The sequence below is a fragment of the Lepisosteus platostomus genome, chromosome 26 (assembly GCF_059453375.1).
Source record: "Lepisosteus platostomus isolate fLepPlt1 chromosome 26, fLepPlt1.hap1, whole genome shotgun sequence".
Classification (NCBI taxonomy): domain Eukaryota; kingdom Metazoa; phylum Chordata; class Actinopteri; order Semionotiformes; family Lepisosteidae; genus Lepisosteus; species Lepisosteus platostomus.
The window spans coordinates 15,033,019-15,056,817 of NC_142636.1; the positions used below are offsets into that span (position 1 = coordinate 15,033,019).

The 23,799-nt window shown below is 54.9% G+C and overlaps 3 protein-coding genes across 6 annotated transcripts; 1 reads left to right on the top strand and 2 right to left on the bottom strand.

Moving 5' to 3' along the window:
* Positions 1 to 7,102: 7,102 nt before the first annotated feature.
* lin37 (lin-37 DREAM MuvB core complex component) lies at positions 7,103 to 11,688 on the bottom strand. Of its 2 annotated transcripts, none has more exons than XM_088621315.1 (10): positions 11,590 to 11,688; positions 10,740 to 10,817; positions 10,222 to 10,297; positions 9,828 to 9,878; positions 9,327 to 9,356; positions 9,099 to 9,184; positions 8,459 to 8,619; positions 8,075 to 8,206; positions 7,774 to 7,847; positions 7,103 to 7,467 (listed from the first exon to the last, which is right to left on the bottom strand). In XM_088621315.1, the coding sequence occupies exons 2-10, from the start codon at positions 10,771 to 10,773 to the stop codon at positions 7,389 to 7,391; spliced, it is 723 nt and encodes a 240-aa protein (XP_088477441.1). In that variant the 5' UTR covers positions 10,774 to 10,817; positions 11,590 to 11,688; the 3' UTR covers positions 7,103 to 7,388. The 2 variants fall into 2 exon arrangements, with proteins under 2 accessions (XP_088477441.1, XP_088477440.1); XM_088621314.1 differs by having other exon boundaries at positions 8,015 to 8,206.
* A 279-nt stretch (positions 11,689 to 11,967) lies between these two features.
* Positions 11,968 to 19,485, top strand: proser3 (proline and serine rich 3). Of its 3 annotated transcripts, none has more exons than XM_088621235.1 (13): positions 11,968 to 12,063; positions 12,387 to 12,635; positions 12,880 to 12,988; positions 13,363 to 13,664; positions 14,276 to 14,421; positions 14,563 to 14,684; positions 15,462 to 15,547; positions 15,799 to 15,932; positions 16,472 to 16,632; positions 17,026 to 17,544; positions 17,878 to 18,049; positions 18,572 to 18,653; positions 19,336 to 19,485. In XM_088621235.1, exons 2-13 carry the CDS (start codon positions 12,625 to 12,627, stop codon positions 19,385 to 19,387), a joined length of 1,896 nt encoding a protein of 631 aa, XP_088477361.1. In that variant the 5' UTR covers positions 11,968 to 12,063; positions 12,387 to 12,624; the 3' UTR covers positions 19,388 to 19,485. The 3 variants fall into 3 exon arrangements, with proteins under 3 accessions (XP_088477361.1, XP_088477362.1, XP_088477363.1); XM_088621236.1 differs by having other exon boundaries at positions 19,339 to 19,485; XM_088621237.1 differs by lacking the exon at positions 13,363 to 13,664 and having other exon boundaries at positions 12,387 to 12,710.
* Positions 19,486 to 19,750: 265 nt separating this feature from the next.
* On the bottom strand, positions 19,751 to 22,284 carry psenen (presenilin enhancer, gamma-secretase subunit). The gene is made up of 4 exons (XM_088621358.1): positions 22,140 to 22,284; positions 21,524 to 21,657; positions 21,133 to 21,237; positions 19,751 to 20,843 (listed from the first exon to the last, which is right to left on the bottom strand). Exons 2-4 carry the CDS (start codon positions 21,582 to 21,584, stop codon positions 20,704 to 20,706), a joined length of 306 nt encoding a protein of 101 aa, XP_088477484.1. The 5' UTR covers positions 21,585 to 21,657; positions 22,140 to 22,284; the 3' UTR covers positions 19,751 to 20,703.
* Between the last annotated feature and the right edge of the window lie 1,515 nt (positions 22,285 to 23,799).

The following is a 23,799-nucleotide window of genomic DNA, read 5'->3' on the forward strand; positions in this document are numbered from 1 at the left end:
TCGCAGATGCGGGCACCGCGTGGTCGCAGCTCTGCGTGGAAACTGTGTGGAGGCCTGTGAAGAGCTTAACCACATCGCCTTTGTAAAAAAAACACATTTTCAATCTCTCCAGCAAGAGGGATCGACGTCTTTAATTTTGTTTTCACTGTGCAAACGTCTTGATTTTCCAGCGTCAGGGTTTTTTCTAACTCGCTCGACACCTCCTCCGTCCCAACAAGCTCCCTCTCGGGCAGATGAGTTCCCCGTGCGCACATCAGCCAGGCGAGAACCACTGATCTCACTTCTTCGGTCAGGCAGCTCAGAAACCGGGGCGCAGGCGAGCGACAGCCCAGTCGGTGACCACAGGGCCAGACAGAGGGGGCTGTGCGCGAAACAGAAGCCAGAAAGAAAAACTCTGCGCTCCAGGCTGACATCGGAGCCTCACAGCGGGTAGACTTCATCCAGGATACGACACCCAACACCACAAGTATCTTAAAAAAGCAGCTTTCTTGTGGGCTTTAACAGGCGGGGTGGCACGACGCTTTTCCGATGCTGACGCGAGAAAAAAACAACGCATATGTGCAAGAGTAGTGTAACGCATACGGCAGACATTGCGGGCTGAGGGGAGATTTCCCTTTGGCTCAACGGGCTGGGTCCCTGTTGAGTGACGCTGGAGGCCCGGGCTCGAGTCACCAGCGGTGGGGGGGCCGATCTGAGGCGGCAGCGGCGAGGGCGCATACCCACGTGAACCCGAGAGTGCTACAGTATGAACAAATATACAAAAAAGATCATAAAAATTAACGAACTTGCAAGGCTTAACCCTCTTCAAGTAACAATAGGGAGTCAAACGAAGTATTAATATAAATTAATTAAGTAATATTATTTGAAGACAAAAAACCCCAGTAACCTCTGGGATTTAACACTGCAGAAGGAGAACGAATGAATTTTCTGTTTTGAACTGAGCCTTGGGCAGAAACACGGTACCCCGGGGCAACGGATACCTGAGGCGGCGCGTGGCCGCAGGACGTCCCTTCCCACAGGTGATGTCTCAGGCCGTCCAGAGGCGTCGCCCACCTCACCAGGACGCCCTCCGGCTGGCTCTCGCGAGGCAGGAACGTCCCGCTGGGGTGCCGGCCGGGTCTGGACCTGCAGAGACGAGCGGGTCTCCCACACCCCCACCTCTTTCGCCGGGAAGACTGAGACGCAGAGGTGTCTGCAACGACAGCGCTGCCGAGCTCAGTTCTGGGAGAAAGTGTTCCTAACACCCTGGAGGTGCTGACAAGAGCGTGTTTCTCCAGTGGGTGTGGGCTGTCCCCGCTGCCATCACCCTTCGCCCACGGCGCTGCTGGGGACGTCCAGCTGGTTTCAGGGCTGCTCAGATCAGCTCAGCTTCAGGGCTGCTGCTCCGGAGCTGAGAGACAGAAGGGAGGCGCGTTCTTTAACTGCTCGCACCCCGCTAGCTGATTCTGCACCCCTCTCACACACTGTTCACCCCTCTCTCACACCCCTCACCCCTCTCTCACACCCCTCACACACACACTGTTCACCCCTCACACACTGTTCACCCCTCTCTCACCCCTCACACACACACTGTTCACCCCTCACACACTGTTCACCCCTCTCTCACCCCTCACACACACACTGTTCACCCCTCTCACACTGTTCACCCCTCTCTCACCCCTCACACACACACTGTTCACCCCTCTCTCACAGCTCACACACACTGTTCACCCCTCTCTCACCCCTCTCTCACACTGTTCACCCCTCTCTCACAGCTCACAAACACTGTTCACCCCTCTCTCACCCCTCTCACACACTGTTCACCCCTCTCTCACACCCCTCACACACTGTTCACCCCTCTCTCACCCCTCACACACACTGTTCACCCCTCACACACTGTTCACCCCTCTCTCACCCCTCTCTCACACTGTTCACCCCTCTCTCACCCCTCACACACACACTGTTCACCCCTCTCTCACAGCTCACACACACTGTTCACCCCTCTCTCACCCCTCACACACTGTTCACCCCTCTCTCACCCCTCACACACACTGTTCACCCCTCACACACTGTTCACCCCTCTCTCACCCCTCTCTCACACTGTTCACCCCTCTCTCACCCCTCACACACGCTGTTCACCCCTCTCTCACCCCTCTCTCACACTGTTCACCCCTCTGTCACAGCTCACACACACTGTTCACCCCTCTCTCACACTGTTCACCCCTCTCTCACCCCTCTCACACGCTGTTCACCCCTCTCTCACAGCTCACACACACTGTTCACCCCTCTCTCACCCCTCTCTCACACTGTTCACCCCTCTCTCACCCCTCACACACACACTGTTCACCCCTCTCTCACCCCTCTCACACACTGTTCACCCCTCTCTCACAGCTCACACACACTGTTCACCCCTCTCACACACCCCTCACACACTGTTCACCCCTCTCTCACACTGTTCACCCCTCTCTCACCCCAAACCCAGAACAACACCAGCACTTTGCACTCGTCAGCAGGGAAATACCCAACTGTGGGACCGACAGGCCACTTCCTGTACTGTTCAAACTGCACTCATCCTCTTCATCATCATCAGTGCTCGGAGTGACAGGCCACTTCTCTAGTGTTGAAACCAGGCGGTTAACAGGCTCTCTGTTCTCCACCATCACTTCTCAACTTGCAGGCAGATTGAAGTACACAATCAGGACCGCAGGATAACTGTGGCTGCTCATCACCTCGGACCCGTGTGCGACTCCAGAAGGCAGGACCGCCTGGAGGTTCTGCTCACGCATGTCCCGTCTTGGGAGATGGCCACGGACATGTGCGTGCTCTGTGCTTGTTCGCAGAGGCGGGGGGGAGGGTATCTGATGTCATCTGTGGCTTCTGCAGTTCTTGTCGCTGTGGGTGTGATGGCCCAAGCCTCTTCAGCAGGTTGTTTGGAGGATTAGGGAAGCTGAGTTTCCCACACAGAGGTCTCAGCCTTGCCCCTGCAGTGCAGCACAAGAGCACAGTGACGGCCTGGTGCTGTGTGGGGGGAGATCATCGCTCTGCACAGCCCCCGCTGGTCTGCCACTGTGGCACAGTGGTGCACGATATTGTACTCTACCTGTTCCAGCTCATCTCTTAGTTCCCCTGGCTGCTTCGGTGCTTTAATTAAACCAATTAAAGTTAGAAGACTGGGAGGGGGCATGCTGTCATGGCGTCCTGTACCAATTCCTGCCCCTGTGCCCCAGTTCGTAATGGGAATTAAGGCCTAATGGGAACTGAAGGAGACAGAGATCATGTGCTGTCGTGGTTTGAGACGAATTATGATCACTCACGTATCTCATAATGCGGTTCAAATCTTGTTTCTGCTTTCACCTGAGGTTTTCACAGCTAGCTGGTGCAACAGACACACATATGTGACATTCACCTCTGATGAGCACGGTAATAAATTTAATTCTTTGCAACTCGGTCTCAGAGGTGCTGATCTCAGGAGATAGCGATGATGATAATGAGGCATTCGGCAGCAAGATAATCAAGTTAAAAACAAGAAGAGCCATTTGGCCCGTGTGTCTGTTTATAGTGCATCATGCCAGGTCAGGTCTCTGCAAAGGCAGCACGTGGACAGCTGCAGTCTGCACAGAGTCCGTAACACGTTTTTTACTAATTGATAGGGACTACTGCGATGCAGTTTGTATTTGAACTTTGCAGTCCATCTACAGCAATGTCATTAACGTGCAATGGGGCAACAATGGCGTCTGCTGGAATTGTCTGCATGGACTCTGTTCAGTTGTAACGTCCCAGTGTGTGGTCTGTGTGTTTTTGTTGTTGTTCCAAACTTCTGACTTTGATTGTTCTCCCTTCCCCATTGGTTCATCATTGCACCACTGTTTCCGTATGACATCATCTTCAATTAGCTTCCCGACCAATCACAGCTCATCTTATTCAGTATAAAACATGGAGGCTTTCAGAAGGAAGGGGCCTTTTGTTTCACTTGGATCCTGCTTGGCTTTTGATTTTGCTTTGGCTTTGCTGTTTTGTTGGTTTCTGTTTGTCTCTTTGTACTGTCGTTTGTGCGTGTTATCCTAATTTTGCCATTACCTTGCCCAAACTTGTAACTGTATCAACCTGTGTTTTTTTACCCTGTTACTTGTCTACTCTCGTTTGTGTTCGTAGTTCACTTGTATTTTTGTGTACAGAGTTAGTTCAGGTTGTTGGGTACATTTTGCACACACGTTGTTGATTCTTGTACTAGTCACACTAGTTTAGGACGGGTGAGTGCTGTTTGTCTTGTGTGGTTTTGGGGAGTCAGGGGAGGTTAGCTAGGCTGTTGAAGGCGCTGAAGACCGTGTGTTTCGGGTTTTCTTCTGTAGTCAGGTCAGCTTTCCCTCACCTTCCTAGCCAGCTCCATTTTGTGTGTGATTTTCTTTTCTTCGGCACTGCTCTAGCTCCCTCTCCCTGTGTGTTATTGTCTCCAATTACACCCAGTCCCTTACTCACCTTAAAATCCTCACTTTTGCACTGACCCTTGTTCTTGCGCTTCCTAGTCCCTCACCAGACCCCACCTGCTTCCAAAAATGATCCTAAATAATAATAATAATAATAAACTTTATTTTATATAGTGCCTTTAAAGGTGGCTTCTCAAAGCGCTTAAATGTTACACCCCTTTACCCCTAGACACTTGGGGTGGTAACATTGTTGGGGACTCGTCCGAGATCTCACATTCCCATCCTAAGGATTGATTTTCGGTTGCAGAATTTTGGTGTTTGTACTTTTGTGCATTCTGGGACTGGTAAGCGTCATTTGGTATTTTCTGTGGGATAAGAACTGGTTTAGGAGATCTGGATTGTGTTTTGACAAGGTACTGTAATTATGGCTACTTTTGATTTGTGAAAGTTTGTGGAGGAACCTTCCTTTGAGCAGCTGGACAGGTGTAGGAAGGACGAATTGTATTCAGGTATCGGAGAAGCTCTTGAAAGGGACATCAAGAGAGCTGTGATGGATGGGCTGGTGGAGTTAGAGGTCGTTGCACTAGCGAGCAAGGATGCCAGTTCTCCTGGGGCTGGTGCTAACCCTGCTAGGACTTCGGAAGAACAGGACCGGGGGGTGGCTGAGGTCAAGGCCACATTGCCTCCCTTTGAACCATTCTCTCCAGACTCCACTGGGTCAAAAAGCAACTCGCCCGAAAGTTCGTCTGGCCCGCTTGCACCTGGAGGCGCAGGAAAAAGCCCAGGTGCGCCAGGCAGAATTTGAATTGCGCCTTGGAGATCGAGGCGGAGACAGAGGTCAAGCTCCAACAGCTTGAGCTGGAAGCGAGAAAGAATGCTCCTGGTGCGCAGCCGCCCCACTCCGAGGCCTCTAGTGTCTCCTGTGGAAGATCCACTCTCGACCACCTTCGATGTAAGTAAGCACAGTGCTTTAGTCCCTCTATTCAGGGAGTCGGAAGTTGATTCGTACTTTGAACTTGAAATTTATTGCCGTATGTAACCGGTACGTGTACTGGTACAATGGGTTTCTTACTGACAGAAAGTCTCTCGATTGTTAAAACAAGTGTAAAAACAGTGCAGACAGTGCAGCAAGACAATGTACAAACAAACAGCAGACAATGTGCAAGTAAACAGTTTGAATATAAACAATGCAGACGTGTAAACAACGACTGGAGATGTGCAATAAATAAGAAATCATAATGAGGTGGATGGTGTAGGAGTGGTCCGAGGGGCATGGCCTAATGTGTTCTCCAATCGCACTGCTTGTGGGTAGAAGCTATTGAGGAATCTGGTGGTCAGTGTCCGTGTGCTCTTATATCTCTTGCCTGAGGGCAGCGGGGTGAAGAGCTCATGCCCGGGGTGGTGACTGTCCTCTGTGATGGCCAGAATTCTACCACGGCAGCGGTCCTCATAGAGCTGTTGAATCTCGGTGAGACCACAGCCGATGATCTTCTGGGCCATATTGACCATTCTCTGCAGTGCCTTCCTCTCTCGAGAAGAGGTGCTGCTGTACCACACGGTGATCCCGTTGGAGAGGACGCTCTCGCTGGTGCAGCGGTAGAAGTTCACCAGCACAGCGGTAGCATGCTGGTGCATTCGAGCACATTGCCACATCGCTTCGCTGGCCTAAGGAAGTCTGGTCACTGCTGTTGCAGTGTAGACTAGTGGGCAAAGCTCAGGAAGTGTGCTCTACACTTTCCTTAGAAGAAAGTTTGCATTACGCTACTGTGAAGGCTGCTATATTACGGGCTTACGAATTAGCTCCTGAAGCTTATAGACAACGCTTCCGAAATCATCGTGAAGTGTCAGGCCAAACATTTGTTGAATTCGCCAGAGAAAAGGGAATTCTCTTTGATAAATGGTGTGTAGCCAGTGAAGTGAGCGACTTTAACTCATTGCGCGAGTTAATGCTCTTAGCAGAATTTAAGAACTGTTTGCCTGAACGCGTGGTTGTCTGTTTAAGTGAACCAAAAGCGTCTTCCTTGTCACAAGCCACTCTTTTGGCAGATGAGTTTGTGCTCGCGCACAAAAACATCTTCATGTCTGCGCATGTGGAAAAGACTTTGTCTACTTTCAGTTCACAACCTCAGTCTACCCCACTAAAAACTAGTTCCTCACGTCCTGAAGAGGAGCGGGACTGTTTTAACTGTCACAGGAGAGGTCATGTTACTGCTGACTGCATGTCCTTGAAACGTGGGCAGCAGCAAGCTGAGTGTAGGGCTTAGCCAGGCTGTCTCCCATGTTGTCGGTCCTTCGACAAGGGACAGTACTCCCCATCCTGGTTATGAGCCTTCCATTGTGAAAGGGTTAGTTTCGTTAACTGGAGAACTGAAGGATCAAAGAGAAATTCAGATAGTGAGGGCTACTGGAGCAGCACAGTCATCTGTTGTTGCAGGCACACTGCCCTTTTCTGATCACTCCCTGTGTAATTCTAGTATCGTGGTCCAAGGGATTGAAATGGGAAATGTGAACGTGCCTCCACACAGGATTAATTTAGATTGTGCCCTAGTTACAGGATTTGTTAGAATTGTAAAGAAAAGATTGAACATCGCGAGCATGGGAGAACGGAGGACTGGGTTACCTTTCCCCAGGACACGGAGCCCATCGTGAGCCGGTGAAGACAGGGGGAGGCTTCAGAACTGAAAGCAAGACGCCACAAAAACAGAAACTGCGGTTTTTATTAAATTGCGTGAAGTTTCTTTATATCGGGAACGATCTGCCCCCAGAGGAAGCAGCTGGCTAGGAAACAAGCCCGCAGTGACGTCAGTAAAACAATAAGCTGTGGCACTAGAGTCTCTGTGGTGAACACGCTCCCCCGCCCTCCCCCAGAGGAGGCTGGTACAGCCCGTGGTCTTCTGCCCGCGGCCCAGAGTGCCCCCAGGGAGCTGCCACTCCTGCTCGGGGCGAGGGGGCGCCGGTCCGTGCCCCCGGACGCCCCAGGACGCCCTAACGCTCGTACATCTCCTTCAGGACCTTGATGCTCTCGCTGTAGCGGAGCTGGTTCCTTCCGGAAGCTTCCTTCCACCTGCAGGAAACGAGACCGGCCGTGAAAATAAGACCGCGGAGAAACGGAGCCAGAAAGGGCGGGCGGCACGGGTCGAGCTCCGGCCTCCGCCGTCTCGGCGTGGGCAGCCATCGCCCCCCCGCGGCCCCCGCGCCACCGTTCACCCAGCGTCCCAGCAGGCCGAGCGGCCCAGGCGGCCAGACAGCGGCGAGAGCCGCAGGCCCGGATGGGCAGTGGGACGGGCAGTGGGACGGGGACGGGGGGGGATTAAACAGCCAGGAGAGAGAGGGGGGGGGAACTCCTTGGGGGCACCGGCGCGAGACCTACTTCTGCCGGACTCTCTTCCAGTGCTCCATGTGGTTGAACATCAGGGCCGAGGGCGCGGGGGGCGTGGCACAGACCTGCAGGCGACAGCGAGCCGAGTCAGAGCAAGAACACGGCGCAGGACAGAGCAGAGCAAGGGAGACACCTGCTGGCCCAACAGGGACATGACACCCAGAACAGCTGTGTGCCGTGGAGGAGTCACCCGACTCGCACCCTACAACATCGCAGAGAGCGGGGCTCGTACCTCGTACCTCCCCCCAGAGAGCGGGGCTCCCATCTGGCGCCCCAGGACTGCGGGGCTCACCTCGCTGACGGGGGCCTTCTCTATCGGCGGGATACGCAGGCTGATGGGCTCTCTGTGGGCGGCGACGGCGCAGGGCGTGGGCGGGGGCAGGCGGTACACGTTGGTCCCGGTTCCGTTCAGCATGTCCGCCACCTGAGAGACAGGGACACGCCAGGAGGCTCTCAGCTACAGCTAGACAGGGTACCCCTGCAACCTTCCCCCCTCAGGCCCGGACCACCTGGTGACTGGATGGGTTCTGAACCACTGGGTCATCCATTTGGACTGTCCAGCCTGCCTCACTGATCCAGGGAGGTCTTGCAGCTGTTTCACACCCCTGCCACGCTTTGTGTAAAGGGCGGTGACTGTCTCTGCCCGTCCCACCACCCCCCCACCTCGACGGCTCACCTCTTCCTCTACCAGGCTGGGTGGGGGGCTGGGGGACCCCGCTCTCTCACGGACCGAGGGGTTGTTCCTCATCCAGGCGCGGCAGATGGGGTACAGTGGGGTGCTGCTGGTGAACTGGGCCAGGTCCACGCTGCGGTCGAACAGCTTGATGATGTAGGTGTCTGCAGGGGGGAGAGGGAGAGATGGAGAGAGAGGCCGGCAGTGGGACGTCCCAGGAGAGACGGGGAGAAACACAGGCGGAGACAGAGAGTGTGCGTGAAACAGTGGCCCCGTGGGGCAGAGAGACAGGCGAGACAAAGCCGAGGGCGGAGGCGGGGGGTGGCGAGGGAGGCGGGGCCAGAGGGAGGCTGGGCGTGACGAGGGAGGCGGGGCCAGAGGGAGGCTGGGCGTGACGAGGGAGGCGGGGCCAGAGGGAGGCTGGGCGTGACGAGGGAGGCGGGGCCAGAGGGAGGCGGGGCGTGACGAGGGAGGCGGGGCCAGAGGGAGGCGGGGCGTGACGAGGGAGGCGGGGGTGACGAGGGAGGCGGGGCCAGAGGCGGGGGTGACGAGGGAGGCGGGGCCAGAGGCAGGGGGTGGCGAGGGAGGCGGGGCCAGAGGCGGGGGGGGGGGGGAGGACGGAGGCGAAGGGGGCCGCTCTCACTGGGTTTGTGCTGGCTGCTCTCCGCCAGCCCGTCGTCCATCTCCTTCCTCTTCTTGCGGCGGTGCTGCGGGAGGCGCGAGGAGGGCCTGCGGGACGAGAGGCGCAGAGGCGTGAGCGAGGGGGTCCCGATGACATCATCACTACCGCCACCAGACCTCCCTCTGCAGCGCCCCGCCCGACGGCCCCCACTCCCCCCTGAGCGCAGGCGGCCCACCGCCACAGACTCACCGTTTCCCCGCGGAGGACGGAGACAGGTCCCTGCGGAGCAAAGCACAGCGGAGAACGAATTAGAGGAAATGTGCCGAACGTCTGGAATCTCACCACGGCACAGAAACGACTCCCCCGCGGCTCCCGAAGGGGCTGCCGAGCACCGAATCCCACAAATCCTACGGACAATAAACGCACCGAGATTCCTGTGCTGTTTCTGTCGCCTGCAGGGCATTCCAGAGATTCAGAGGGGAATGATTTAGGAATAAACAAAAGCCTGGAGCTCACTCCTCATCCAGAGTGACGTTACTCTCCAAATGACCGTGCAAAGCATTTTAAACCCTCCCTAGGGAAACAAACTCCTGTCTGACATCAAGAATGACAGATTATTATTCTTAGATTGTTGATTGTGTAGAAAAGAAAGAGAAGGGGATGTCTGCATGGTGCTCAGTGGCTGAAGCAACTTTAATTTTACTTCATGTTTAGTAACCACATGCTCATTAACTCAGACCAACTACCTACTTGCTCAGCGAGTCTGCTCCCATCTTCCCAGAGTCCTCCTCGTTCTGCTCCCTGCAAGACACAGAGTAAAACAGGCACCATTAGTATGCAGACCGGACCTGAACCACAGCAGTCCTGTTAGACCAGCTGTCCTCCTGGTCTAACAGGACTGGACCTGAACCACCGGACCGGCTGTCCTCCTGGTGTAACAGGACTGGACCTGAACCACCGGACCGGCTGTCCTCCTGGTGTAACAGGACTGGACCTGAACCACTGGACCGGCTGTCCTCCTGGTGTAACAGGACTGGACCTGAACCACCGGACCGGCTGTCCTCCTGGTGTCACCAGACCTGCTCGGAAGCAGCTGGGTACAGCCGTAGTCTTTAAGATGCTGATCTGGCACAAAGTCACGAACCTCTCGCTGTCACTCTTCTCCACCAGGCCCTGCAGGACCGCTTCCAGCCTGCTCCTGGCGCTGACCGCCTCCACATCTGCAAGAGGGGACAGAGGAGATCATTATTCCCTGACAACAGTGGCTTCCGAATGGTGACCCGTAGTTCATATCTGTCCTGCAAGGGTCTGGCTCCTGGCCTGTACTACAGAGCCAATGACTACAGCGAGTAGCTTGCCGATGGGTTATCCCAAGTGCTTTGCCTTATTTTCACTGGCTACACTCATAATGCCTCTTTTCCGCTGGCACGCCTGAGCCGAGCCCCAGCCCAACGCCTGGCTTGTGTGTTGATTCACCGCGCAGTCTGAGAGGTTCATTTCTTCATGGCCACAAAGGCCAACAGATCAGACTCCCATCCACACAGAGCACGCCGATCTGCATTGGGGCTTATGGGTGACTGGCGCTGGTGGGTCAAACGGCACCAAAGAGGCAGGAAAGTGGACCGGGAACGACCCAGGCCACTGTGGTTCCACGTCCCTCACCTGGCTTCTCAGTTTTGATCTTCATGGGCAGCATGGTGGATCGGCCCGAGAGGCTCGGAGGCCACAGCTCCTTCTCTCCTGGAACGCCGGGAAGAAGACAAGTCACTTTCAAGTAAAAAGAGAGCAAAGAGCAGACTTCTTTAAAGGAGCAGCCCGTGGAACAGCGGGGACCAACAGGTCAGAACCTGACTGAACCAGATCGGCTCCGGTTTCCCCGGGGTGGGGGGCAGTCCCGTGCCCCCCTCCAGGTCTAAAAACATCCCAAAGCAGAGAGGGCGACGGGCGGGATCGCCGACATAACCCGATTAAACTTATCACGACTCGTTCGGTTAACGAGCGCAATCAAAATCCTGACGGTTTCTGCAGACTTAACCGGAGAGCTACGTTATGGGGTACTCATTTAAAGTAGACTGTAAGGCGTCATTTCTAACCCTAGCCAATAGGAGCGGCAGGGTAGTGCCCAACCTCAGGCATTTTAAAGTTTTCAATGCAGAGGAGTATTAATATTATTGTGCACTGTATTCATTTACAGAAATGGTATGACAAAAAAGAAAGAGTCCTGCCGCACGTCTTCCTCCCTGACTAAGACAGTTAATTAATAGACCTGATCCCCTTTCATGGTAGCCGTGCAGATCGCAGCGACATCAACCCCGACCACGTAGGTACGGTTATAAAAAGCAAAGTGATCACATAGACTTTACACGTAGACGTCATTTAGGAAGCAAAACAATTTTCATTTCCGTGTATATCGCCAAGGCTGCATGTGCTATAACAGCAAAAACACCTCGGTAAGGAAACGGTGACAACTTAAAAAGACACCATCATTTTAAAATCAAATATTTTTGTTTACCCAGACAGTTTCCCAAAAGACGTTCCTCTTCCGCGCGCAACCCGATCACTCTTCAGCTATTGGTGGAAACCGAAGGCTGCCTCCCACTTTCATTGCTCAATCATCCTGTCACTCATCGAATTACGTCAATATGATTGGCTAAAACGGGGAAAGCGCCTGTCTGTGCTCTAAAACTACATTTCCCAGAATATTAATCAAGCTCAAGATGAATCTTTTTCATTCATATGGAGCCTTAAAAACCATAATTGTGTTACATTAAAGGTGAATTCAGGGTTATTTTTGTTTCCATCTATAATCTAACTTATTTTCTATTTCTCAAAATAGTTTTTTAAAAAAAGCACCTAAATGCATTATGGGAAGCGTAGTTTTCACTGGCTGCATTGGGTGCGGTTGCCGGGCGACGAGCCGGAGCCTCCGGAAGCGCGCGCTGTTTGGTTACGGTTGGGGTGAAATGGAGACTCGAAGAGAGCGGAGGTAAATAACTTGCATCTTATTTTTTACAGCTGACAGCTAATACACGGTATCGCAGTTTGGAGATTAAGGTTCTTTACGTGTACACGAAGGCCTGTTGTAAAATTATTATTTGTCTCCCTTAAACACGGCGTTTTAAAACTCGTGACCGTCTTCGTTACGGATCACTTTTGACAGTCAAAACAACAATAATCGGTTATTATAGTGCTGAAACTTTCATAATACCACACAGTTGAGGGTTTTCAGAGTACAAGCAACAGAAAAGCTCAGTTGTACCTCCACTAAACTAACGCAAGACGCACTGGGTGTTTGTTTCTCATTTTAAGCGAATTCCGGTGAGATAGCACTGCGGCGATAGATCGGCACCAGGCGTGACGTCCTGGCGTCCAGCCTCCAGCCGTGAGCCGTGAGGTTGTTAGCAGGTGCCTGCGTGGCCGTGGGATCAGCGTGCGGGTCTGCGGGCCTCCTCCGGGCCCGGCCGGCTGCTGGCGCTCAGGAGCAGCGCGGAGGTCGGGGCAGGACAGGGAGAGAAGCCGCCGGCAGCGAGCACGTATCGAAGGAGACATGAAATCAAGGTGAGAAGCTGCCTCACAGCGCTGGGACCCCGGGGTGCTGTCTGTGTGGAGTCTGTATGTTCTCCCTGTGTTCAGGTGGGTTTCCTCCAGGTGCTCTGGTTTCATCCCACAGCTCAAAGACAGTTAATTGGCTTCTGGGAAACTGGCCCTGGTGTGGGGGTGTGTGTGTGTGTGTGGGTGTGTGTGGGTGGAGCCCGGTGCTGTATGACACTGACCTGTCCTGCTCCTCCTCTCCCCTCCACAGTGGTGCTGTGTTCTCCAGGCAGAACCCTTTCCCTCCCGATCCGCCCTTGTCCAAGACCCACTACAACCCCTCCCGTGCCAAGACGCTGCCCAGGCCGGAGAGGAGGACGGTGAGCACCGGGTGTGGGAGTTGAGCCGGTCCGCTCCAGCTCTCGCTGCCTGCTACAGGGCTTGTCTGAGTAAACCCGTTGCCGGAACTGGATGTCTGGAGTTTGGTTCAGGCCGTTTTGAATGGGATGGCAAGGAAAGACAACCTGATATGCTTTGGTTGCAGTATTAAAGGGAGCTTTGGTTTCTCCAAGTAATTATACTGAGGAAAGGGCTAATCTATAATAGCGCTCCAGATTTATAACCCTTGAGAGTAAGAGGGAAGATCTGTTGTTTTTTCTGTCTCCTCCCTCCATCCCTCCTTCCCTTCAGACTTATTCTAGCCTATTCCCCTGCCATCTCAGTTTCAATCTCTCGTGCTCTCTGCCCCCCACAGGCCCTCAGCCCCGTCCGTCTCTCCCGGCCCCCCAGTCCCCCCCCACCGCCGGACACGCTGAGCCCCGCAGACGAGCGATTCCTGCTGGCGGCTTCCAACCGCCTGCTCCCGGCCGGCCCCCCAGCCGCAGACCCCCAGCCCAGCTTCTCCGAGTCCTGGCCTTCCACGGACCTCGGCTCCCCCCAGGGGGCCGACTGCGCCCCCTCCCCCGGCGCCGACGCTCCTCCGCCTGCAGCCCCAGCAGGAAAGCCCCAGGCTTGGGCAGGACCTGTAGGCCCGAGGGAAGACTCTGTCTTGGCAAGGTGAGGTGTACGGTGGCCAGTGAGGGTTGTAAACAAGGGGAGGCCGTGGGACCCATCTGGCTCGATGGGTTTCTTAGCAGCTCGGAGGATCCAGTTATCTCATCCAGCTGTTTCCTGAATAATCCCGGGGAACTGTCTTCAAGCACACAGTTCGATACCTCCCACCACCATCCTTTGTGTAAAAATAGGCTTTCTGGTTGAAGTCCTAGATGCACGCCCTGTTAGTTTCCACCTGTGTCCACGGTTTCTGGTCCACTGGGCCGAAATAGTCTTCTGGGTCGACTTCGTCAGCAGCCTTTCAGGATTTTTCAATAGGTCCTATGTGTAATCCCTTCCAACCAGGACTAAAACGGGAGTCCTGTTCCTTTCAGCTGTCTGTGTTGCCCTTCCGGAGCGTCTGGCTCTGATTCTGGGATGGGCCTCCTTGTGCCAGAGCTTCATGGTCTGTGGCTGTTCGTTCAGCCCAGCTCCCGGTAACTAATTGGATGGGCTTGACGAGCTGTGGGCTCTGACATCCGAGGCCCATCAGGCTCCGAGTCTGCAGTGCACTAGGCTCCCAGCGGACCTCGCTGACGCCCCTCTGCCCTGACCGCTCTGCGTCTCCTCCCCAGGTACGTCGAGCGCTTCCGGCGCGGGCGGCCGCAGAGCCGAGAGGAGCGCCGGCGCTCCGCAACCTCGGAGGGAGAGGGGGCACGGTTCTGGTGGCTGCCCGCCTCGCCGCCTTCCAGCTCCCCCCCTGCGCTGACGTCCGAGAAAGGTGCGCCCCGCTTTCCTCTCCCCTCTCCTGTGCTCTGCCGGCTCGGTGTTCCCGGTGTTCCCGGGGCAGGGATCTTGGGGACTGATTCCTGGGACGGAGCGGAGGGCCGTGGCCTCACTCTGCGTCGCGCTGTCTTTGCAGGCTCCTCGACGGCCCGCCGGGTGGCGCGGTCCCTCTCTCCCTCTCCCCCCAGCCCCGCGGCGCGGTCCCGGCTCAGCCCCCCTGTCTCCCCGCCCAGAGCCGCGCTGGACCTCAGCCCCGCGGTGAGTCTGTCTCCCCGGTCTGCTCCCGCCCTCCTCTGCCCGGCCCAGCCTGACGCTGCGGCCGATTGCAGGAGGCTGGCCTGGGGGCTGAGGGCTGCGAGGTGTTTAATTTCAACCCATTGCCATAAAACAGTCTAGATCCAGCGCAGGGACTCGGGGGATTAAAGTTAAAGCAGGAGCCTCTCGCCACCTAGTGGGCACAGCTGCCACTGCAGGCAGACCTGCTCAAAACAAATTCCTTTTCTGGGCACTCCACTCACAGTGCTTTCTAGGAAACAGGGACCCCCCTGCACCACCACCAGTGTGCAGCCCTCACTGCATGGTGAGCGCCCCCTACTGGCCCCACTAACACCTCTTCCAGCAGCAGCCTCGGCTTTCCCAGGAATCTCCCCTCCAGGTACTGACCAGGCTCACACTGCTGAGCTCCAGTGGGCTGCCAGCTGGGAGCTGCAGGGTGATATAACTGCTGGAGTGAAATTATAGATTGAAGCTGTTTAACTCCTTTCCTAAGGAGAAACAGAATCACAGAATGTAACTTAAATAATACAAAAAATATCAGACTGAATACTGTCCCCCCATATCCTAACTTAAATTACGATCCCCAGGCAGGATGGTACTGGGGCTATATGCCCCATAACAGCTTTGAGAATTTTTTTTCCTGCTGCCCTGTCTTCATTGCTGAGCCAGTGTTGAGGGTGTGTGAGTACACTGCTGTCTCAGTGATGATGATGATGGTGTTGAAGGTGTGGGCCGTGTTCCCTGCCTGTGCTCCCCCAGGCTCTGTCGGACGGCTCCCCACGTGACCCCAGAGACCCGGAGATCCTGCGGCTCCAGGAGAGGGCCAGGCGACTGGTGCAGAGGAGGTAGGGTGGCTTGGCAGCTGACCGATCCCAGCATCTTGGCACACGGGTCTTCCCTGACGCATCCCAGCGCAACTGCCTCTGGTCTCCGCTACAAACGCATGTCCCGTGTTCTCCTCTCCTGAGCTCGGGTTCGAGAGCCTCTCTCAAGCCCGCTGGGCTGACGTGCACCTGAGGAGTCTGAATCCTTGGACGGGTGGTAGTTTGTCCCACACCCCCCTGACGGCGGTTTCTCCTGTCCGATGTCCCGGCAGCGAGACCTCTCTCAGCAGCAGCTCCATCCCTGTGAGCTCTGAAGGCCTGGGCACCCTGGACTCGTCCTCCCCCGTCAGCGTGGATGAGCCGGTCCGCAGGCCCACGGTTCCCAGTCTCCTCGACCCTACCACTGGTAGGTCTGGGGGAGGGGGGTGCAGTTTGAAGAATGGGATTTGGAGGTTCTGAAGGGTTGATGAGAAAGATGTGATTCTGTGTCCAAGCAGGTCCCTTCCATCATTGCTGGGAGTGAAACTGTGGATGTGTTGTGGATGTTGCCGGATCTGTGAATCACAGCTGAGCTCCTTGTTGGACACGTGGCTGTGATTTAAGTGTAAATGAAATAGTTGCTCTGCTTCAGACTGCAGCGCCAGTCTTAGTTCCTACAGCCCCGGTGACCCGGATCAGTGCAACAGTGCATTGTTTTTCTCTCTCGGCCACTCCTCCCCAGGGCTCTCTTCCTGCTGTCCCCCTGCTCCTCCTCCGGCCCTCTGTCTCCCTCTCTCACTCCCCGTCTCCACCCTTTCTTGCTCCTCTCACTCTCTCTCCCTCACACTTTATCCCTTCCCTTCTCTCACTCTCGCTCACCCTCTCTCTCTCTCTCTTCCCCTGGCTCTCACTATTTCCACCCTCCTCTCTCAACCTTTCTCTCTCCCTCTCTCTCCTTTGTTGAAGGATTGGTGACGCTGGCTGCTCTGCCACGCCCCTCTGCGGGGGGGCGCCCTCGTCCCGAGGACGACATCCTCTTCCAGTGGCGCCTGCGCAGGAAGATGGAGCTGGCCCGAGAGCGCCCCCTGCTGGTGCCCCAGGACATCCTGCCCACCGACCGCATGCAAGTGGGTTCGAGCGAATGTTTGGGGTTTTCCTTGGTTAGTGAGCTTTGAACCTGGGCAGCTGTCCCGCTCTCTCCCAACGCTCCCAGACTCCAGGTCTCCAGGGAGACGCGCCGTTCAGTCTGTCCCATCAGGACTCAGGGCCGGAGCCGCTGTTTGATGTCGCCTGACCAGCTTGCAGGCAGTGACGTGTCGTTAACTGGACAGGAAAACCAGACAGAGGCACTTTGTACTGACGCCCGTGACAGACCCAGAGACCCTGGAGTCACTGCAGATCTAATTTACTGGTTCGGTTCTGAGTTTTGACGTCTCCAGCTGATGGAGAAGTGGTTTGTCCTTCCTGGAACAGGACGGCGATTTTCGGGTGATTCTGTTCTGCTTTACCCCCCTGCAAAGGAATCGCACAGCTTTCGCCCCGCGGTGACGTCTCAGCGGGGAGCCCCTCACCTGGACGCCTCCCCCCGAGAGAGCAGGGGTCCGGGAGCACCGACGCCGGCCCCCCCGTCCTTCCCCGTCGCCAGCCCGGCCCTGATCGCTTCCCATCCTCCTCCGGGGCACGGCCCGCCCGACGTGCCCGCCCACCTGCACCTGCTCTGCGACGTCCTGCCCTGCCCCCTGCAGCCCCCCCGCCCCGCCCCGGGGTCCCCCCCAGCGGCCGACCCTCCCCCGTCTGCCGAGCCCCCACCGCCCCCGGGCAGGGGCGCGAAGGGGGGCTCCCAGGGTCCTCCGGGAGTTGGGACGAAGGAGGCCGGAGCGGCAGGGGCGTCTGGACAGGGCAGAGAGAGCGCCAGCGCCAGCGCCCGCCGGGCACGGGACAGCCACAAGCCCCGCGGGCCGGCCCAAGCCCAGAGAGGGGGTCCGGGCTCGAGGAGGGAAGCCGCCCCGGCCTCTCCGGTGCACAGCGCCCTGGGCCAGGTAGGAGAACCGGCGTCCCGGCGACACCGGCCTCGTGACCCGAGCCTCTACCCTTCACGTCTGAAGCGCCGTTTCTGCGAGTCGAATAAGAGTCGAAATCCGCTTGTCGCCGTCCGCTGTTGTTCGGGAGTGCGTGTGATTGCGTTGCGTGTGATTGCGTTGTGTTGCGTGAAGAAACGCACGAGGGCACAAGCATAGCCCTCCGGAGGCAGCTGGTGCTGTAGCAGGGTCTAAGGCTTCGTGAGGATGCCTGCGGCGGTTCTGAGAAGTTTCTGCCAGTCCGGTCTCTGCAGTGTTTTCCGCTGATGGACTGCGCTGTGCTGTCCTGACCAGGTCGTGTCCGAGGTGCTGTTTTCCCCTCCAAATTCCCCGCCTGGGTCCCAGCGCTCCCAGACCCCGGATCCCCAGAGAGACGCCCCCTCCTCTCTCCCAGAGTCCTCCACTCCTGTGCCAGGAGAGCCTCAGCCCTCCGAGGTCGTCGCTCAGCTGCTGCAGGACGCCGAAGGTAAGAGATCAGCTCCTCCCTCTCGCACCGGAGGCCAGAGAGTCTTCGCAGCTCATTTCTCACTGCGCCGCAGAAAGGGGGCAGCGCTGATCCAGTCCTGCTCCCAGAGACCCACACGCCTGCCGGGCTATACTGCAGCCCAGCTCTGTTACACGGCCAAACCCTGAACTGAGGAGCATCAGGATTAATCTGAGCCGTCTGTGTTTTTCAGGCTCTAAAACGTGTTGGAAGTTGCATTTTAATTGTTGCATTAAAAAAAAACTGGCAAATATTCCAATGCGGCAACTTGTTAGTTCAGTTAAAATTCAAATCTCTTCCTTAGTGCTCTCCTGACGTGCTGTGTCTCCTCTCCCTCGCGGGCTCTCCTGACGTGCTGTGTCTCCTCTCCCTCGCGGGCTCTCCTGACGTGCTGTGTCTCCTCTCCCTCGCGGGCTCTCCTGACGCGCTGTGTCTCCTCTCCCTCGCGGGCCCTCCTGACACGCTGTGTCTCCTCTCCTGACGTGCCGTGTCTCCTTTCCCCAGATTCGGATGGGCTGGAGTTTGAGGACGACTCCTTGCTGCAGGTGCTGAGGTGGCAGAGGGAGCAGGTGATAGAGCAGCTCAGGTGAGCAGAGTGCAGGGTCCTGCACAGCTCTAATCCAGCACCTCCTCTTTATCTGCTTCTGGAGAAGGGCAGGGATTTCCTGCTTTATGGACTCACATGCCTGACAGTACCCCCCTTTTCACTTGTATCTAAAATATACAGAAGGAGGGAGGGCATATAGGAAATCAGAATAACAGTTAATTGTTTTTTTCTACAAGTTTGAATGCTCTGCTGTGTCTCTGTCACTATCCCATTCCGGAGAGACTTTACATATCTTTAAGAAGGGGAAGGCTTTGTGTGTTATTCATCAGTGAGTAATATTGTTCAGTTGAGGAACCGTGGTCTTTGGAGGCTGAATGATATTCTTTTTATCTCATCTCTTGATGATGCCATTTAGCTGATTACAGGTCTCTTAATGGTTCACTATAAAATTCCTGCTGGATTGGAGACTCCAGGTTTAACAAGTCATAGCTGGTAGACTTTAGCCTCTGCAGATCAGTGCTGGGAGCAGGAGGCAGTTGGAGAAGAGATGAGTTTCCAGTAAACTAAACTGTGGCGTTTCATTTTGAAAGGATTAATACACTTGCAAACGGATCAGCATGTGTGCCCATGTCCCTGTCTGCTGTGGCTCAGTCAGACTGCCTGTAGGACGCAGATACTTGTACAAATTCAACGTCTAAGTTTTTTTTGTATTTTCTTGCAGCAGGGTGGACGAGCTCTTGAATGAAGTCCAGGAGGAATCACACTCTCATTAACCATCGCCCATCATTCATACATGCATGTGTTTTTAATAGAATTTGATATATTTAAAAAAGTTTTCAAATAATAAATCAGATTAAACAAAACACAGAAATGATACTGACTGTTTCTTCTTACTACTTAATTATTAATTAATCTTACTACTTACTATGTTAATTATTGACATACCAAAAAAAATAAACAAGAGTGATTAATGAGTAGGATATCTGACAGAGCTGAGTGGCTGGGGGAAACTGGGTTTGGGGTGTGTGTGTGTGGTCTCCCTTTCCCCACCATCACCTGCACCTCAGAGGGGTGGGTGTGCAGAGACTGATGTCAAGAACGATACTCTTTTGGTGGAATGAAAACGAGAATCGCTATCGCACTTACAGGTTAGTGTTTAATTTGAAGATTAAAGAAGTCAGACAGAGCCTCAGTGTTAAACAAATTGAGAAAATGAAAATGCAACAAAGTGAAAGAAAGAAAAAAATACTCAAGGCTTGCAGAATAAAAACTAGTCTGACAATTTCCTGATTTCTCGGCAAATGGAGAAATTCGCAATGTCATTCCTGGAAACGTGCAGCAGTAGGAAAACATGGTCTGTTTCCTTGCATTCCGAGTCTTTGACTCCAACAACACCTTAATTGTTTAATTGATTTAAAGGAGCGTGGCAATTAAGGGTCAATTAAACTTAATTAACTAAGCTCCAACCCTTTGTTTAACTGGTCTTCAGGATTAGGAATAATCACATAATTAAGCAAGTGATCGAGTAAACCATTTAACCGATTCTCAGGAACACGGCCAATTGATCAGTCACAGCTCATTTACAGGGGGCTCCTGTAAAGAGCCGCTGAAACAGCCGGCTGCATCCCTACCTTTGCTATAGCTTGGCATTAGAAGCAAGACGGCAGATTCCTGACTAGTGGAGGTGAGGAGGGATACAAACTGAACCCTTTAAATTTCCAGGACAAAGCACCTTTTCTTCCACGTAGGTAGTCGCTTACTTCTGTCTGCGCACAAGAACATCGGAGATCGTCAGGCGTGATCCAGTCTAGGGGGAGGGCCGTGAGAGCCGTCTCCACGGACACTTGGTTAAATTTGTACCGTTGGCAGCAGGTGATCAGAGGTGGGCCCCTTTAATCGAGTGAAGAACTCCTCTACCGAGCCAGGCCTGAGGTGTCGATAACCAATCTCTCGGGTGTTTGAGCGAACAGTCCGAGGCGTCCCGATTGGTTAGGGTTGCTCTAGCGCAGACCGACCGGACTGCAGCCTCCCGGAAGAGAGGGGCGCGGTTCCCGGTCGGAAGGAGCCCCTCCCTCCGGCGCCGGCGCCGTCAGGGGATGCCCAGCGGGATGGTGAAGGACAGGTAGTCGGCCACCTCGCCCCACTGCGCCCGGAAGTGCTGGAAGATGGTGATCCAGGTGGTCAGCACGGCCACCCACAGCAGCAGCCCCAGCGCTGACCGCTTCACGTCTGCAGGGCGAGAGCGGGGAAGCAGAGAGGCGGTCAGCCGGGACGACGCCCCCAGCGACCGCGAACGGAGAAGGAGATCTCGGCTCGCGGATCGCGGGCTTCACCCGGCTGTTTAAGACACTGCAGCGTTTTCATGTTACCAGCCCCCCCCAGCCCACCAAGAGCGGTGGACGCGCCCCTCCGGCCAGCCCCCCGTCCCCTGACCGCACAAACTCCCCCCAGAGGGGCAGAGCGTCTCGCCACAGACTGGGGGGCCTGTAGGGGGGGGCCCCGCCCCATGGATACTCACACTTCCGGAGGGCCGGCTGCTCGGCGTAGGCAGGCTTCAGGAAGGCCTCCCTGAAGAACCAGACCACGTTGACCAGCCACAGGAAGGGCAGCAGCGCAAAGCCCCCTGAGACACAGGAGAGGAGAGCAGTGAGAGGAGAAAGGAGATGGGAGACGCGTCAGAGGGGAGATGGGGAAGAAAGAAGGGAGAAGTGTTAGAGAGCAGAAAGGAAGAGAGAGAGAGAGGGGGGTAGGGAGAGGAGAGGTCAGCGAGATGGGGAGACAGAAGGGAAAGATGGACAGAAAGGAGAGAGGAGTGGAGTGGATGGGACTCCTTCCAGTCGATCAGCGCCGGTGACCAAGCCGGAGTCAGGCCCAGCACACAGCGCCAGGCTGCACGCTCACCCCCTCACCCAGGTAGTATTTCCTGCAGAGGCTCAGCTTCTCCTCATTGGGGACGCGCTCCAGGTTCATGGCGAGAAATGGCGACGCTCTGACGGCCTCTCCTCCCGATTCCTGGGTGGTCGCCCTGCTGATCGGTCAGTGGCTTTTGGAAGATGCAAAAAAAAACAACCCAAAAATAAACAAAAAGCAGAGTTTGTAAAAGTTTAGCGGTTTAGATATCCGACAACTGGCCCTCGGCTTCAGGGGCCACCTGTAGAAAAACTTCCAGCACAGCCGGACGCCACTTTCCTCGCTGATCCGAGTGTCCGGTACTTTCCCATTGTCGGAGTCACCAGTCTCTCTCTCTCGGCTGGTTTGATCGCTCGGAGCCCCGTTAACATTCACGCCATCTCCCAGACCAGTCCACAGATCGCCGCTATATCGCGCTCTGAACCATCTGCTCACCGCAAACCTCCTCAAGAGCAAAAGCAGCCCTTAGATGAAGGCGTCAACCTCCCGTGACTGATGTAAAAATTTATCTTAGACCCGCGACGGCGCTCAGAGCAGCTTAACCCTAGTCGGCTGTAGAAACAGCACCGGCTATATCATGCTTTACTTGAAAAGATTACTCGTTAAAGAGCTTACCTTTTTCGCCCGCTGATAAGTAAAAAGCGAAGATCTCAGGCAGAAAACGAACAACAGCTCCCCACTTCCATAACACAAAAAAACAAGAAACACACAGTTCTGGATTCTCAGTTCCGCTTCCTTATAGGCGAGGGCTGAGGGCGCAGTGCAGTCTGGGAGTTGTAGTTTTATTTCTGCTGCCGCAGAGCGCGAGGGCTCTGTAGGTCACGCAGGCAGGGTGTGAGACTCGCTTCCTCCAGGAAGTGTCTCTGAGTTTTCTTCCAACCTCAGTCGTCAAATAAACAATTAACCTCAATATTTCCTTAGTCAGACATGCACAGGATGTTAGGTCTATTACAGTTCCTGTAAAGCTCAAAACGCTTTGTTAAAGGCAATGTTACTAATAAAACACATCGGGGCCAAGATATGAATATGCGATCAATCAATTAGTCCCACCAGGAAACTAAGGGTTGAGGTTGGAATACCACCCCTGGTCTGGCGTCTTCTGTTTTTCACACCAGGGTCAATTTTCCCCAAAGCCATTTACCCCCCAGCATGCTTCAGGACTTAAATGAAGGGAGTGTTGGAGTGTTAGTCTCAGCTGTAAGAAGGAAAACCACACACGTGTTGAATAAGAGATAACTGGGCACAGTGGCGCAGGGGTCAGCATTGCTGCCTCGCAGCACTGGGATCCTGGGTTCAATTCCACTGTCTGTGTGGAGTCTGCATGTTCTCCCCAGCCTCGTGTGGGTTTCCTCTGGGTGCCCTGGTTTCTTCTCACAGTCCAGAGGCGTGCTGGTGGGTCTATTGGCTTCTGGGGAAATTAGTCCTGGTGTGAGTGTGAGTGTCTGTCTGTCTCCTGTGATGGACTGGTGTCCTGGCCAGGGTGTGTGAGTGTGTCCTGTGATGGACTGGCGTCCTGTCCAGGGTGTGTGAGTGTGTCCTGTGATGGACTGGCGTCCTGTCCAGGGTGTGTGAGTGTGTCCTGTGATGGACTGGTGTCCTGTCCAGGGTGTGTGTGTGAGTGTGTCCTGTGATGGACTGGTGTCCTGTCCAGGGTGTACCCTGCCCTGTGCTCATTGTGTGCTGGAATAGACTCCAGCCCCCCAAGACCCTGTCCTAGAGACCGGGTGGGGGGGAGGGCTGTCGGATGGTTGGGCGCTCTAGTGATCAGGGACACTGTGCTGGAGGAGATGGCACATATTCCGGTGAGGGAATAAGACAACGTCCTTCCTACTTCATCGGTAAAGGTCCCCTGGCGCTGTTTATAAGAGCAGGCGGCTCCTGGCTAAATCCCACTCTGCCCTCGCCGGCTAAATTAAAGATCCCCTTTATTTAATCGACAAGAGCTCTCATGGCACACTGAAAAGGCAATACGATGGGAAACGACATCAGGAGATTCCCAAACACTCTCGGTGCTTTTCCTGTTTAAGAAACGGCGTCATATCTAATCTTCTATAAAATTATGACCTCTCGAATTTGGACGAGCGCACGGCGGTTGATTAGGCAACGATATAAACGTACATATTTAAACTTGGAATTTCAGGAAATGAAATGACAGCAGGGTACACTCCTTTATTTACTGTGCCCGTGAAGAGCAGATTAACATGAAACTACAGCCCCTCGACTGTCAAACCCGGCACAGCACAGTCTGGGCGCACACAGTGCACTGATGCACGCT